Source organism: Panicum virgatum, chromosome 4K (genome assembly GCF_016808335.1).
Source record: "Panicum virgatum strain AP13 chromosome 4K, P.virgatum_v5, whole genome shotgun sequence".
In the NCBI taxonomy this organism is placed as follows: Eukaryota; Viridiplantae; Streptophyta; class Magnoliopsida; order Poales; family Poaceae; genus Panicum; species Panicum virgatum.
Window position 1 is genome coordinate 17,850,490 of NC_053139.1, and position 16,797 is coordinate 17,867,286.

The window sequence follows — 16,797 nt, forward strand, 5'->3', positions numbered from 1 at the left end:
TTCAGTCATGCACAGCCTTGCCCAGGTTCTCACAAGTGCAAAGTGAGCCGTCCCGAAAGCTCGATCAGTGCGACAAGCAATCCCACCTGGATCTTTTCAATCCATTTCAAGAACAGTTCAAGCAATTTTATCAGATTTAGATCATTTCAAGTATGAATTGCTAAACGAAAGGCTACACTAGCATGAATAAGATAGCAAAGCACATCAACACGCCCTAACATGCTAGTAGCCAAGACAGGGTGATCATGTTTTCAGATTTTTCAAATCAAAATAGCTTAACTCAGATGATGTCATATACACAGTGGAGCAAGCTATACATGATCAAGTTTATCAACTCACACTAGCAGGCACTAGAAGATCATAGCAATGTATACAAGAATGCTAGTGCAAGTGAGACAATGCAAAATGCAAACATCTACAATACATATGCACAATGCAACTACCAAACCTAGAAAACAAAAAGAAGAGCAAACAAGACCTACAAAGCTAACCAAAGAAAAGTCAGTGATCAAAAGGGGTAACAAACCCAAACTCCCCTCGCAAGCGAGCAAAGGTGTCCTGCTCTAGCAGTTTGGTTAGAATATCTGCGGTTTGCCTCTCTGAAGGGACATGGATCAAGTCTATGTGTCCTCTCTCATGGTTATCTCGCAGGAAATAGATTCCCGCCTCCACGCCGTGGCCCTAGACGCCGTTCCCGCCTCGGCCTTCTGACGGCCCTAGACGCCGCCCGACACCCGTCACCTCCTCGCCCGCAGTGAGGCCCTAGACGCCGTCGACGCCCGTCGCCTCCGTCAGTCCTGAGACCGATGCCCGTCACCTCCACGACTTGGCGTCTTCAACCGCCGTCCGCCTCCTTGGTTTTGTGGCGCAAACCAAGAAACCCGCCTTCCGTCGCCGCTTGCGCCCTCGATTCAGGAGTGACGCCACAGCTGCCGCCCGGTCCAAGCTCCGGCCCTGGCTGCACTTCACCGCCGTCCACCGTACGGTCCATCGGCCACAGCACCTCCACGGCAGCTCCCCGTCGACACTCGACGCCCATGTACCTGCAATCCAAAGACCAAGCGCACGATCACACCGCACGATTGACAATTCACTCATCACAGGCAGGATAGAGTACTCTCGTTCCTCATTAGAGACAACGGATCACATTTTGTTTAGTTGCCCAATTGCAGTGTTTGTGTGGGTCTTCCTTAAAGAGACACTGGGCTGGCAAAGGCCTTCTCATCGAGAGCAGAGTTACTAAACTTGGTGTTGTTTAAAATGAAAGGGGCGATCAAAACCAACCTCCTTTTTGTGTGTGCAGGGGTGATGTGTACTTTTGGAAGACAAGAAACAACTTCGTGTTTAATAACAAGTTGATCCCGTCCCCGTTGGTGGTGGTGTACAAGCTGGTGGCCCTTCTGAAGAGCTGGACAATACTGCTGGGTGAAAACCAGAGAGACCAGGTGGAGCGGATGATCCTGGAGCTTAGTCAGGCGTGTGGTCAGGGCATGTGATCCCCCGTCTTTTTGCGTTTCTTTTTGGGTTATTGGTGGAGTCTGCGTCCCCTATTGTGGTTAGAGTCTTCTGTCGTCTTGGTAGAGTCTGTCAGGTCCTGGGTTGACCTTGTTCTTGGCTAAACCCTCCTTCGCTGGGTTCTGTGCTGGGTTATTTCAGTGACCCCGTGGAAACGTTGCTGGTACTTTCCCAGCCTTCGACCGTTTGTAATATGCTCGTTACGCTTTCAATAAAGTGGGGCATACTGCCTTTGGTCGAAAGAAGGCGAGTCCCATCGGAACGGGGATTGACAGACGTTTTTTCTTTACCGAGTCGAAAGTTTTAAGGAGCCTTTTGGAGATATTCTTAGTCAAGTAAAATCAAAACATCTACAATATCAAATTAGTTGTTTATTAAATCCATGTATTGATAGTGTATTTATTTAATATTGTCTAAATTAATATATTTTTCTACAAGCTTGATCAAAGTTAGAGATATTTGACTTAGGACAAAGCCTTACGCCCCCTTTGAAACAAAGGAAGATCATCTGATTTTTGGACCATTCAAATATTGTAGAAAAATTCCTATGTGAACCTTTGGAACAAAGGATTGCCCCTTATGAAATTCCTTAGGATTCCTAAGGGATTTATGAATCCATAAATTTTTTTAGTAAAATTAACATGAGGTTGGATCTCATGGAAACTTTCCTTTATGTCTATCTCTCTCTTCGAATTCCTATGCCTTTCCCGTGTTGCATCCACGGGCTACTTTACAAACTTTCCTGTATTTTGAATTCACGTAGGATATTATGTTTCGTGCAACTCCAGTCCTATGTTTTCCCTATTCTACGTTATGAGAATCTTAGGTTCCAAAGATACCCATAGATTGAAGGGAAGTAGAAGAATTATGGAAGGTAGGAAACACAGGAAAGAGGAAGGATTGACGTAGCAAAACAGAGGAATGTGAAAACACAGGAAAGATACATGAAGTGGTTTTTGGAACACATGAATGAAAATATGAGTAAAAAGAAATTAGAAAAAATACAGTATTATAACAGAACCAATTAAGTTCATTGATGGGTAGGCCAACCAGAGACATGGGGCCACTGGCCAGGCACCCAAATACTGCTTATCTTCTTCCTCTCTTGCATGCTCTATCTGTTCTGCGATTCGCTGCTGAGGTTTGATACTCCACCCGCTCATCTCCTTCATGGGGCTACTAGAGCCATGTGCTGCATCCTGCAGCAGGGCTTGCTCGGATGAAAAGAGGTGCAGGGCACTAGTGCAGGCCCGCGCTCGTCCGTGCGGCATCCCAGCAGCAATAGCTTGAGCAATGGCGGTGGCAACTACCATGCCGGCTTGCATGACTGCATCTGGCGATTTCGTCCAGCTTCTGTGCCTGAGCTCGCTCTCGTTTCTGTCACCCGTGTGCTTCGGGCCTCAGCGAAAAATTTGAGTCGGACTAGATGTTTTCGTTCCTGTGTTTTACGGAGGAACGCCAGCTGTTCCGCCGGAACCAAAGGAATCGTTCCTTTGTTCCAAACGGCATGTGACGTCAGCAAAATGAAGGAAGCACTTTCCTGTGAATTCCTATGAGAAACCTTCGTTCCAAACGGGGCCAATAGGAAATGTTCCTACGATAACTTTGGAACCAAAGATTGAATCCTACCGATTCCTTTGAACTTCCACAACAATTTTTGGGGGAAATGAGCACAAGTTATGTCTTAGGATTCCTGTGTTTCTCCCTGTGCAACTTCCAAACACATGTTTTGTGTCTTTCATGTACTCAAGATCCTGTAGGATTCCAATTGCTTGCACCCTCAAATCCTATGTTTTTATGATTCCTTTGTTTTGACAATCATGCATTCTGAAGAGTCCCTAATAGATTTGGAATACTACCGACACCAGCAGAAGAAACCCTTTCATCACAACCCCAGAACTCACACATACACTGACCCAAAACTTGCCATGTCCTCCAGCTCAAGTACTATCACTGAACAAAAAGTTGCGTGCTACAGCTGTATAAAGGTATCAAGTGTCATGCTAATTGTAAACTTGTGACAGCAAAGATTTCTCATTACAGATTTACAATTCCGTTGTCACACACGTTACTGCTAAGCAGCTCTCTTGGATGGCCTAGAGATACTCGCACCACTATCTTCACTGTCATTATCTTCAACCTGCAAAGAGTGATTAAGTTGGATATATGCCTATAGGAGTGCAAATACCATTCTCCTAAAAAGTAATGTTTACACATGCATATAATCAGGTTAGGTGTATAGGATGGAATCATCCATGCATAAACATACGAAATGCATCTCGCATGTGCTATAAATGTTTAAATCAGAGGCTGATGTTATGTGCTCTAGGTGGTTGATTAAATTTACAACTAATTTCACAACACTAAAACTACTCATCACCAACTATCAGACATCTATAACTACTGAATCAGTTTCACAAAACTAAAATTGTGCCCTAGCAACACACAATTACAATTGGTCACAATAGTTGTTGGTTTTCTTAGTTGGATGCAAATAGTTGTAGTTTTGTGAAATTTACTTTAAATTTAAAGAAGGGTAAGGAGTTCTCTTTATCTGTCAAGGTTTTCCCTTGACCAAATGCTATTAATTTTGAAGAATTTCAAAGGTGGTACAGGTGTACAGAGCTATTGTGAAATAAAGCGATAGCTAAAATTCACAAATCACTGAGGCCCATGTGGAATTGGCATCTAAGATCTGAAGATATAGAAGCAGTGAAAGAGTATATGCGTAACGAAAACACATGCATAGCAGTGGCGCCTAGATGATTTTCCGCAAGCTTTCTATTTCTAGAGAAGCAGGCAACTAGGAGCAGAATATATCAAGAACCTTTAAAAAATAACCAAATTACTTGATTGTGTTCTTTGGCCTCAAGTTCAATTAGTTATGTTAGTTCTCCATGCAGTCTGTATCTCAACTATCAAGAAGCAGAGAAGTGTGGTAACTTCAGGATTGCTTTTCATACTGATTTGTGCTAACAAAGTTAAAGTAGTCCCTTAAGAGGTCAACTGCCATGATTGCTGCACAATGTTCCCCCGGGATGTTTGCTCTTTAAGTTATAGAGTCCACATCATTATGCATGCTTACATTTCAAATGAATTTTCATGTGAAATTTTGTTTCGAAGTGAACATAACAAACTTACCTTACCAGCACCATTTCTGCCTGCTTTTTGCTGGAGGTAGTCTGAATACAGAACTAAAGAACTGTCACGATCATGAATCTGTGAATGCATGATTAATGAAGATGAACACAAGGGACCATTGGACGCACTATCACTGCTAGATCTTTTCCTTGACATTTGCGAGTTAGCTATAGAGCCTGTGTCTTCCATGTTTGAGGCATTCATCACATCATCTCGAATAATCTGTTTGTACGGGACCTTCACTTCCATAGGCTGTAACTTTTTCTTCTGGCCACTAGTATATGGCATCCTTAGATTGATGGACGAAGTACTTGGAGATAATTCTTTCTTCAAAACAACTTTTGGGATATCAAAACTCCTGATATTATTCATATTGTCTTCCACAATTTCACCATCTAGTTCAGCAAGTTTTGCAGCTGTGTCCAATTGCCACATTGTGGAGATCGCATCATCTAAGCATTCCCGTGCCATATGAAGTTCTACTATGGGCTTCGGGTAGTTAAAGCCCAATTCAACTCCAGCAACTTCTAATATAGAGCTAGGAGCATCCCATGGGCAATGGATCCATTTTGTTGGCATTCTAGCAAGCTCAGGAATCCAAGTTCTTATATATTCACCATCTGGATCGTATTTTTGACCCTGAACCTAGTTTTATGTACAATAAAAGGACAATAAACATCTCTTTTGTATAAAACAGTTAGCCCTCAGTATAGATAGACTTCTATCAGAATTAAACACAACATAGAAAAGAGAACTGGTATGTAATTATAACTCATCTCAACAAAGGTAAACATCAGCATGGAAAAAACACTATACATTGTAACAGAACTAATGATTGCAACTTAACAAAAAAAAACAAGGCCATAAATTTTGATGAATAAATCCATCGTAAACAGGTAGGTGAATTGTGAAAAGTTTATAGATCAGGTATTAATGGAAAATGATTTATGTGCCAGACAAAAAGAAAGAAAGCCATTAATCCCATACATGCCCAAGGGACAACCCATCCTGTGCATATTTAATAACTAAAGAAAAAACTCGACCAGCTGCGGAAAGACCGCCCCCACAGCACTGCACTAAGAAATGACCTCAGCCAAGCCAGCCGAGAAAACCCCCAAACCCCAGCTTCACCTTTAGAGGGCCGCAACATAACATAGGCCGATCACAACCCACTGAGTTAGCGACTACTGCAACTACCCCCTGGTAGGAGGGCCCAAACCAACCACAGGTCCTGCCACTATTTTTCATGTTGCTAGCGAGGTTTTTTTTTTTTTTGCTGCCACTAGGAGTTGAACACTAGTTGGTGTCTTCCTCAACTGGGAAGCTTACCACTACACTACAGGAGCGTTCGCTCTTAATAACCTACAAGAAGAAAAATATTTAAGCCTAAGGAAAATTATGTGTTTCCGTTGAAAAAAGAAACTGTGCTGCACCCCCAAAATAAACTCTGGCCTAGGTGGCTAGTAGGATGAAAGCCTCCACTGGCTAATAAACCCAGCCCAACCATGCTAAGCTGCCATTGCCTCATCGAGCATTCACTACCAACTGCACTTCTTTAACTCTTCAAGCTCTGAAAAAATAGTTGTGCTATTTTATTGAAAATCCTTTAGTTGACAAATGAACAGCATTAAAATCAATACTGTCTGCAAATCTTTTTTCAGAAAAGAATAGTTTCAGCAATCATCGCCACACAAGGAAAATCTATGAATTATATGATGAACTAAACTTCCCAGATTCCGTATAAACATGTCTACAGGAAAATTTATGTAATAATCAGGTTCAACAAATAGTTCAAATAAGATTTGGTGCTAAAATGCATTGTTCTTGTACATACCTCTGGATTATCAAGACGGCTGAGCTCATGGCCATCAGGCAAACTCCCAGATATGTACTGCCAACCAAGAATATCACTTTCTAGGTCCGCATCCAAAAGCACATCCCAAAAGTACTTCATCCCCCAAATCCATGGTATTTGTAGAAATTTTACAGCAAAACTTGAGACTATCACTCTTATCCTATTATGTATCCAACCAGTAGCCCAGAGTTCCCTCATGCCAGCATCTACCAATGGGTATCCTGTCATTCCCTGTCTCCAAGATTTGAAGCTGTCCTCATCTGATCGCCAGGGATAATGCTTCAAGTTACCCAGCAATGATCTTTCGTGTGTGAAAGGGAAGTTAAAACACAAGTAACGTGAATATTCCCGAAAACCAATTGATCGTAGGAACAATCGAACACTCTCCTCAGCTTCAGATTTTCCTTCATTTTGCCACTTGACTTGATGCATTTTAACGAGTTGATAAATCTTCATTACACTCAACTCACCAAAATGAAGATATGGTGACAACAATGATGTTGTAGTTCCCCCAACCTTCATGCCATGTTTTGAATATTCCAGGAGACCATAAGACACAAATTCCCCAAGCATATTCTCTGCATTGCGCCAACCAGGAGACCACGCCCTGCTTAGCAAAGCATTGCTTGATTCCTCATCCTTACTAGATTCAAGACCTAGATCATCAATGGAACAACCACGGATATTCTCTATACCTGAATTTAAAAATAAATATTAAAAACTAAAGCAGAAGTGTGGTGATTTGTTGACTGTAGAGGCACCGAAGCTAGATAGTTGGAGAAGAAATCACTTAACTTTTATATGTGAAACGAACACTTCAAAAAATAAATCAAGCTGTTCTAGACACTGTCAAGCGGCTTCTTCAACATTGATAACGAGTTGCATATAAAGGAAGGACAAAACTAACAGGAAACTCTGTATGTAGTACAAAGAAATAAGAACTGTACAAATGTTCAACAAATGTAAAAATGATGCTATGGCCAAAAGTTACCTGGCACTGGCACTAGCCTCACAGGTGCAAGAGATTGCGATATCTCTATTGGCAGATCCATGCATTTCTCCCAGTACATGTTAAAGGTTGTGAATGCCTGCCCATTCTCATCATAAACTTCCCATGGCTTGTAGAGTAGATCACCATTGAAACTTTGGACAGAAATTCCAAGGGCTGAAAGCTCATTCTTGATTTTGTTGTCATGCACAAGTGAAATAGGGTCTACAGTACTCAAAGTGAGAATAAATAGGATCAGAAACTCTAAGTGGTGATTGAGTAGAGCAACAGATAACAACAACGAAACTCCATGCCAAGTTGCACACATATGCTTTGAGAAGATGTTTAACTTGTTTCTTAATAGCAATCATATATTGGTCCAAAAAGAAGACATGTCATCACACCACGGATGGAATTGGATTTCAGGAAAACAAATGAACAGTTCAATATCTCTAAGAAATATCAGAGTTTCAATATAGAACTGTTGGCCAGTACAGCCCTGATTTTTTTACTTATTTGTTTTAACATTTCCATCCCATGACCTCATGAACTTGATTATATGGAGCTTACTCATTGGTCATTGGTCTAGTCTAGATCCAATTTTGTGCGACTTGTACATTTAGATTTTCAAGAAGAAAATTCTACTTATATTACTGAAAAAATATTGAGCTTTTGATAAGGATCCAATGAGGCAAGTAGCAAGGACAGGAAATTTATGGAAGACTTATGGAACATTACTGTTTGCATTTATTTTTATAACACTTGCTTGCTTTATCTAATGCCTTTTACATACTCCCTATGTATCAGCGAAATTAATAATAAGAATCATTAAAGTGATTAAACAAAGAAGAATTTCTACTGCATTAACATATTTAACACCAGTAAATTTTCATTACCAATATCATGGTTAGTGGAAGATGGTAAATCACAACAGACATGAGCACAAGTGTTAATTCCAATGAACACAATGCAATGTACATAATTGGCTTGAAAACTAAAGCTACACAGTGTAACTGACTGAAAGCTTTGAACATGTAATCTAAGGACAATGCGAAATCAAGTTTCCGTTTTTTTTTTTTTGAAAGCTGCTGAGAGATTCTTTGTCCTGCTTGTATTAATAGAGAAGAGAAGTTTCTTCACATACAGAAACTCCGAAAGTGAAATCTTTCAAAGAGGAACACTAATAAAGAAGCAACTCTCCTGAAAAATCATATAAGACAGGCTAGTAACATTACCATAAAGACAATTATAAACCACTCTAGTGGCACCGGTGGAATGGATGCACTCCAAAAGAGCTGCAAGAGTGCTATTCTTAGCATGGATCAGGACGAGCGGGCAGCCGAGCGACTCCAGTGACTTCCCGAGGTGGGTAAGCGACTGCTTGAGCCACCACCTGGAGCACCTTCCCGGGTAATACTGCTCGTAGTCAGCCGGGCACCATATGAAGAGAGGGAGGACAGCGCCCTCCTTCGCCGCGGTGGCCAAGGCCGGGTTGTCGTCAATCCTGAGGTCTCTCCTGAACCAAACGACGGTCTTCTCCGACATGGACATGCTCAGGAACCAATACCGGGTTCTCAATCCACCATGACCAGCCCAAGGATGGCCACTATCATGCAGCAGAGCTTCTCACACTCACTTCGTCAAACATGGCCCGGGCACATCTCGTCGAACCACCCGAGGAACCGGCACACGAGTCCCAACAGTAACTCTGAACCAAGGACGAAGGAAGGGATCCCGATGGCTGCTCGAGACAGACCAAGACCCTGCAAGAAGATGGGAAGGAAAGCCGTCACAACGCCGGTAGCCGACAAGATTCGTGGATCAGGAAGGAGGCGAAGTGGAAGAGTCCAAGATTTGGGGGCACACCAACCGAATCGCAACTTGTGGCGACGAGAGTAGGATCACGAGCTCAGCGAGCACTCCAGTATGGGCGAGAGCGGCTGGGCATGGGGGTGGGGGTTGGGGATCACTGATCGACGATCTTGAGTGGCGGAAGCTTATTGCCCATCCCTCATTCCCTCGATTTAGCAAGTTTGCTTCAGGTCCATCATGTTTAACTGAAGAAACCAGCGGACAAGATCTAGTCTGCCATTGGGCCACGTCACCCATTCTAATTTCCTGATGCTAGCATGTATAGAGATCAAATAGAATTATTCTCTTCACGATACTTTTTACATTTTTTTATCATGTGGAAGTTAGAATTAATCCTTGTTTACTTACTTTTATCCATGTAGGGGGGGGGGGGCGTCTGTATTCAGCTACCAAATTTATTTTGTATACTGCAAGTGGTTCCATTTTTTTTAATTGGAGTTCTGGGTATGGGGTTATATGCTTCCAATGAACTCGGATTAGATTTGGAAAGATTGATTAATCAATCATACCCTGCAACATCAGTACAATGTTTAACACGCAATCAGAGGCGTCATAGCCTATGAGCCCAGCCTTTGCTGCCTCAAAGTTCCCTAATTCAGTAAAAAAAACCTCTATTGATTCATCTGTTGCCTCGGCCTTGTTTGGTTAATTTTGATAGAAACTTTTTGCAACTTTGACCACTAATTAGAGATATTAAATTATGTCTAATTACAAAAGCACCTCCACAATCATGGGTACTGTAGCCAATGAAACCTTTGATCGCATGATTGGAGGATGATTAGAGCATGGTCACTGTAGCATTACTGTATCTAATCATGTATTAATTAGGCTCATTAGATTCGACTCGCAAAGTTGCATCCACCATAAAAAAATTTTTCAAATAGACTATATTTAGTACTCCATGCATATAAGATTCCTTTTTCACGAAATTTTTACTATTGTAACCAAACATGGCCCTCGTTTAGTTCTCTAAATTTTTCCAACGCTACAGTAACTTCGAACATTTGACCACTAATTAGGAGTATTAAATGTAGATAACTGACAAAACTCATTCCACAACTCCCGGGTGAAATTGCGAGACGGATCTTTTAAGCCTAATTAGACCATAATTAGATAATATCGTGCTACAGTAAACAACTTCTAATGATGGATTAATTAGACTTAAAAGATTCATCTCATAATTTTCCGTCCATCCATATAATTAGTTTTATAATTAAATTATATTTAGTCCTTCTAATCTTTGGTTGAAAACCGCTATAAATTTCGTCCAAAATTTTTCATGATCTAAACACGGCATAATCTTCCTCGTAAAGCCAATTCTTCAGAATTTATGGGTGAAAGCCCGACATCTCTATGTAGAAATTGTGTTATTAAAGAAAAATATCACCTAAAGCCAATTCTTCAGAATTTACTATTAGGTTGCTGTTTGGCCAAAAAAAAATGCTAGCAACTTGTGTGGATTGTAAAAATTTGTGTTCTTATTGTCAAAAATTCTATATGCATCATGATTATTGTTGGAAAAATGCACCAGTAAAAAATTTCTGCTAGAGGCAGACCCAAGATAGCGGGACTGCTTATAGGCGCAGAATGTTTTAGAACAAGGGATGTCAATTTTTGATTGAGAAACTTTCCTATTTGACACTGTCAAAATGAGTCGCTCCTTTTTTTACACTGAAAAAATTTCAGTTCCATATTTGACACCGACTTCAACTTTCATTCCTAAATTGATGCTTGGTTTGATTTTCCATCCATTCACCGTTAAATGCCATGTGAAAAGACCATTTTGCTCTTCCTAGACGTAGGCCACACCGCTTCTTCTCCTTCCACTCTCTCTGTTCCCCTCCTCCGACTCTCCCATGCCCGAGCGCGCCACCACGCCGCTGCCCGCAGGGATGCCAAGCCACATCCTCCGTCAAGAATGAGCTCGGCGCCGACCTCGTTCACCGAGCGATGGCGACGCGAATGGGACGGCTGGGGCGGTAGCTGTGAAAGTGCATTTGGCCCCCTAAGTGGGTTTTGGTGTTAATGACACTCACAATTAAAGAGCTAATGCGTTTATTGAGAAATGTACAGGTTCAAAAAATCATTGAAATGAAAAAGAGCAATTAACGACGCCATATTTGCTTAAGAGACGGTGTATGAGCTTCATTGAAGATCTTTATAAATTTCTATTTTGAATTTGAGTATAGGAAACACAGTACTATTAAGAGGGATGTGAAAAGATGATGTGGAGATGCTAAAGTGACTAACTGAAATGCTAACAACCCATGAGAGACACAAAGCACTCACTTGAACACTTAATCCTGTTTTGACAGCAAGGGGCGGGGGTTCCGACCATGGGAAGAAAGTTCCGACCCCCATCGGAACTCTCTCAAGAGTGTCGATCTGGGGTCCTCAGTTTAGCTGAATTTAATTCGTCGGGAGTTCCGACCCAGTGACGGAAGTTCCGACAAGTACATAACCAGCACTGTAATGGCTAGTTCTTGGAGCTCGCCTATATATACCCCTTCGCCCCCACTTCGCTGGCTGCTGCTTCTCCCCGACTCAAACACACTCTCAAGCTTCCAAAACTCCTCCCCACTCCCTCCAAGAGCCAATCCCTTGAGAGATTCAAGCTAGGGCTTGGGTGAGAGCTAGATTTGAGTGTGAGGCTTGAGATTTGACTTGTGTGAGCAGCCACCACCCTCTCATGAGCACTTGAAGCATCTCCATTCTTCGATTCGCATTTGTTACTCTTGAAGCTTGCTTCTAGACGGTTCGGTGTCGCCCGTGGAGCGTCCTCTCATGTGTGTGCGCCTGGGAAGTTTGTATTACCCCAATCCTTCGTGGATTTGCATAGTAAGAACTCAATCCTCCTTGGGTGGTTGATTGGGTGAGGAAAAAGGGTTATAGGGCAACCCTGCTCTTTGTGAGCTCCTCAACGGAGACGTAGCTTCCTTCGTGGGAGTGAACTTCGGGAACAAATCTTGTGTCACTTGTTCTTCATGTCCATATCTTGTTCTTGTTGACCTAGAGTTTGTTTTAGCCCAATCTACTCTTGTGTGTTGTTCCGTTGCACAAAGACATATTGGCGAACTTTTGATTCAAACACTTTTCCAGGTTCATCTGAAATCTTGTACTTCATTCAAATTCTTAACTCTCGTCGGAACTTTCTTCACAGGGCTGGAAGTTCAGACAGACTAATCAGTTGCGAAGAATTTTTAAGAATTTTTCAGGTTCGCCTATTCACCCCCCCCCCCCTCTAGGCATCACCAAGATCCTTTCAAGCCACGGCGTTGGTGCAGCCGGCTCGCGACATGGGCGGGACAGCTCGGACCGGCCATCTCCCGGCGACGCAGGGCCTGGCAAGCTGCGGCGGCACGGCTGGGACAGGAGGGGTGGGCTATCTCCCGCAGAGCAGGCCTAGGGCGGTGGCGCGTCCAGGGCTGACTTAAGGGGGAGGGCAGGCAGGGCGACGGCCCGAGGCCCACAGAGCAGGGGGCCCAAGATCTAGGAAGTAGTAGGTAGTAATAATTGGTCCAACTTGGAGTATATGAACAAACAGCCAGGCACACAGTCAGTCGCTTAGGTCTTCCAAACTTCTGCCCTTCGGTGCCGCGATCGCGAGTCGAGGTTCGGCGTTTCGTTTTCATCTGCTTTCGCCCGGGCCCGGGCCCGGCACCGGGTGTTCTCCTTCTCCAAACAACTAGACACTGACACTGGAATCCGAGTATTTGATGCACTCATGCACACGCACGCCGGCTGGCGCAACGGCACCGCAGTCCGCGCGAGCATCTGCTGTCTAGACGCTAGCATTACTGCTCTAGCAGGTTGCAGGCAATGAACCATAAGTTCAATTTTCTAATTGTTAGAATTCTCAACTTCTCATTTGATTAATTGCTAGGGTTCTTAATTTTTTAATTGCTAGTGAACGAGAGTGTGAGGCAACTCAATTGTATTCATCTCAGGGAGGCAGTATATATACATGAGCCGATACACTTAAGAGCCAGCGATCCTTAGGGAAAACCGGATCGTGGCGAGAGCCGGCGTGGCGAGATCCGTTGGAGCAGTCGCAGGACTCGGTAAAGCCTAACCGAACTAGCCTATCCACAAGCTAACGTGATCAACCACGTTTACACCCCCCCCCCCCCCCGCAGTTTGAGCATCGTCCATGACGCACAAATTGGACCTGAAGTCTTCGAACAATGCCTTGGAGAGACCTTTGGTCATGATGTCCGCGATCTGCATCGTTGTTGGAACGTGACGAACCCGGAGATCGCCAATGGCCACTTTTTCACGTACAAAGTGAACATCAAGCTCGATATGCTTGGTGCGGCCATGGTGAACTGGATTGTCAGTGAGGTAGACCGCGGAGATGTTGTCGCAGTAGAGTAGCGTCACCTTGTCGATCTTGACATGGAGCTTGCCGAGAAGGTGACGGAGCCAGCAGCACTCGGCGGCCGCGTTCACCACACCGTGGTACTCAGCCTCCATGTTGGGACGTGACACGACTGTCTGGCGTTTAGACGACCACGCCACTAGGGAGTCGCCGAATAAGACGCAGAAGCCGGATGTTGAGCGGCGCGTGTCCGGACATCCCGCCCAGTCCGCGTCCGAGTAGGCGACGAGGGTCAGTGAAGTGGATCGTCGCAGTTGCAGCCCTTTGACAGTGGTGCCGCGAACGTAGCGGAGGACCCGTTTCACCATTGTCCAGTGAACATCCTTGGGATCATGCATGTGGAGGCACGTCTGTTGCACGGCGCAAGTGAGGTCTGGGTGCGTGAGAGTGAGGTACTGAAGCGCGCCCACGATGCTGCGATACAGCGTCGGATCAGCCACAGGTGTGCCGGAGTTGGAGGAGACCTTGCCCTTGGTGTCGACCGGTGTTGAGGCAAGCGTGCAGTTCGTCATGTCGGCACGATCAAGGAGGTCTTCAGCGTACTGAGCCTGAGAGAGGAAGAAGCCGGCCGGTGTTCGACGTACTTGGATGCCGAGGAAGAAGTGTACTAGTCCGAGATCCTTCATCGCAAACTCAAGACGAAGTTGGTCGATGATGCGATGGAGAAGGTCCGTGGTCGAGGCAGCCAGTACTATATCGTTGACGTACAGGAGAAGATGTGCCTCATCCATGCCATGTCGGAGAACGAAGAGGGAGCTGTCGGCCTTGGAAGGAACGAAGCCAAGCTGTTGTAGGTGAGTGGAGAACTGCTGAAACCAGGCACGGGGCGCCTGTTTCAGGCTGTAGAGCGACTTGCGCAAGAGGCAAACCACGTCTGGCTGTTGTGGGTCAACGAAGCCTGCCGGTTGATGACAGTACACCTGCTCCGTCAGATGCCCATGGAGGAAGGCGTTCTTGACGTCGAGCTGGTGCACTGGCCAATCTCTTGCCGCAGCGAGGTGGAGAACTGTCCTGATCGTCGCGGGCTTGACCACCGGAGAGAACATTTGGTCGAAGTCGAGACCTGGCCGCTGGGAGAAACCGCGCACAACCCAACTTGCCTTCCTGCTTTCCAGCATGCCGTCAACATGGAATTTGTTTTTGAAGATCCATTTGCCCGAGATGACATGAGCACCCCGCGGTCGTGGCACCCGGAAGTCGAGATCCATTTCCCAAGTGTCGTTGGCCTGGAGAGCTTGGAATTCGTCTTCCATAGCTGCGAACCAGGCGGGATCGCGCAGGACCGCGCGAACGGTGCGCGGGACGTCGTCGACCACCGCAGTGTTGGCGTAGCACGGTCTGGAGGCGATGGTGGTGGGGGCGCGGGAATGGGTGATGGAGCTAATGGCGAAGCAGGTGTCGAGGACGACGGCGCCGTTGCTGACTGTGGAGGTGGAGCTGGGGACGGAGGTGGTCCGGGTGGAGACCCCCCCCAGGGTGCACCAGAGCTGCATGGCGCGGTCGAGGCACCGGGAACGGGATCTGCTCATACTGTGGCGACGGAGAGCTCGGCGCAGACGGTGTGGGCGGTGGGACCTGTCGAAAGGGAAACACACGCTCATCGAATATGACGTGCCGTGATGTTAGAACGCGCCGAGTGGTGGGGTTGTAGCACTTGTACCCCTTGGTGTTGTCTGGGTTGTAACGACCCGGTCCGGGAGAACGGCTAAGATCTACTCTGCATGTTGAGTAAAACACACCTACTAAATAACTCTCTTGCGTTTTCGTCCTCGCTTCGCGCAAAAGGTTGCAACCGGAGTTATTCAGTCTCCCTGGGCCTGGTATTTAAATTGGTCTGGCTTCCCTTTAACTCTCAGTATAGGACTAAACCTCCGACGCTACAGTATTTTTCGTGATGATACAGTAACTCGCGGATTTGGCCCGGCCCATCTGGCCCATGGGCTGTTACATGGGTATCCCAGGAACACACACGGGACAGAACGCGGAGCCACCTTGTGAGGTACGGTCGCCATGGTGTTAGGAAAACACTGGCAGCCAAAGACCCGGAGATGGGAGTAGTCAGGTTGCAACCCAAAGAGGAGGAAGTATGGCGTGGCGTGGCTGCGGGTGGTGCACGGTCTGCGATTGAGCAGGTAGGTAGTTGTGTGCAACGCGTCAGGCCAGAACGGAAGTGGCACATCGGCATGGATAAGCATGGTGCGAGTGCTGTCGTTGATGGTGCGTAGGATCCGCTCGGCACGTCCATTCTGTTGGGACGTGTAGGGGCAGGTGAGGCGTAGAACGATGCCGCGCACGGCAAGGAAGGAGAGGAATGCAGCGTTGTCAAACTCGCGACCGTTATCTATCTGGAATGCCAAGATCGGCCGGCCAAACTGCGTCTGCACAAAGGCATGAAAAGAAATGAGCGTGGCAAGGACGTCTGACTTGTGGCAAAGCGGGAATGTCCAGACATAATGAGAGTAATCATCGAGCACAACAAGATAGTATTGGAAACCCGAGTTACTAGTAACCGGTGACATCCAAACATCACAGTGCAAGAGACAGAAGGGAAACGGAGAAACTGAGTTTGATTCAACAAAAGGAAGACGAACATGTTTGCCCAAGCAACATGAGGTGCAAGAGTGCTTATTAGAAGGCGTACACTGAAAGTCTAATTGCTGCATGATGCGAGTGAGGGATGGACATCCTGGATGTCCTAGGCGCTCGTGCCAGAGGTCGACGTTGGCATGGAGACCGAGGGCAGTCGGCGAGGCAGTAGGGCGCAGAGGTAGAGGTCGCCGGAGCTATCACTGCGGAGAAGAACCGCCTTGCTGTGTAGATCCTTAATGGAGAAACCAAGAGGATCAAATTCAACAGAGATAGAGTTATCTTTAGTGAGACGATGAACCGAAATAAGGTTGTGAATGAGAGATGGCGAAACTAGAACATCACGTAGAAGAAGGTTGGAAGAAGGAGAAGATGTGGGAATGGAGCCATGGCCAGTGCACTGCACTGGCAAAGATGCTCCGTTTCCAACAATGATACGAGAGGAGGATGAGGAGATGAATG

The 16,797-nt window shown here is 45.4% G+C and overlaps 1 protein-coding gene across 2 annotated transcripts; it reads right to left on the reverse strand.

Moving 5' to 3' along the window:
* Positions 1-3,287: 3,287 nt before the first annotated feature.
* Positions 3,288-9,584, reverse strand: LOC120703360 (cryptochrome-1). Of its 2 annotated transcripts, none has more exons than XM_039987406.1 (6): positions 9,370-9,584; positions 8,735-9,262; positions 7,503-7,724; positions 6,491-7,206; positions 4,657-5,301; positions 3,288-3,655 (listed from the first exon to the last, which is right to left on the reverse strand). In XM_039987406.1, the coding sequence occupies exons 2-6, from the start codon at positions 9,048-9,050 to the stop codon at positions 3,590-3,592; spliced, it is 1,965 nt and encodes a 654-aa protein (XP_039843340.1). In that variant the 5' UTR covers positions 9,051-9,262; positions 9,370-9,584; the 3' UTR covers positions 3,288-3,589. The 2 variants fall into 2 exon arrangements, with proteins under 2 accessions (XP_039843340.1, XP_039843341.1); XM_039987407.1 differs by having other exon boundaries at positions 9,366-9,528.
* Between the last annotated feature and the right edge of the window lie 7,213 nt (positions 9,585-16,797).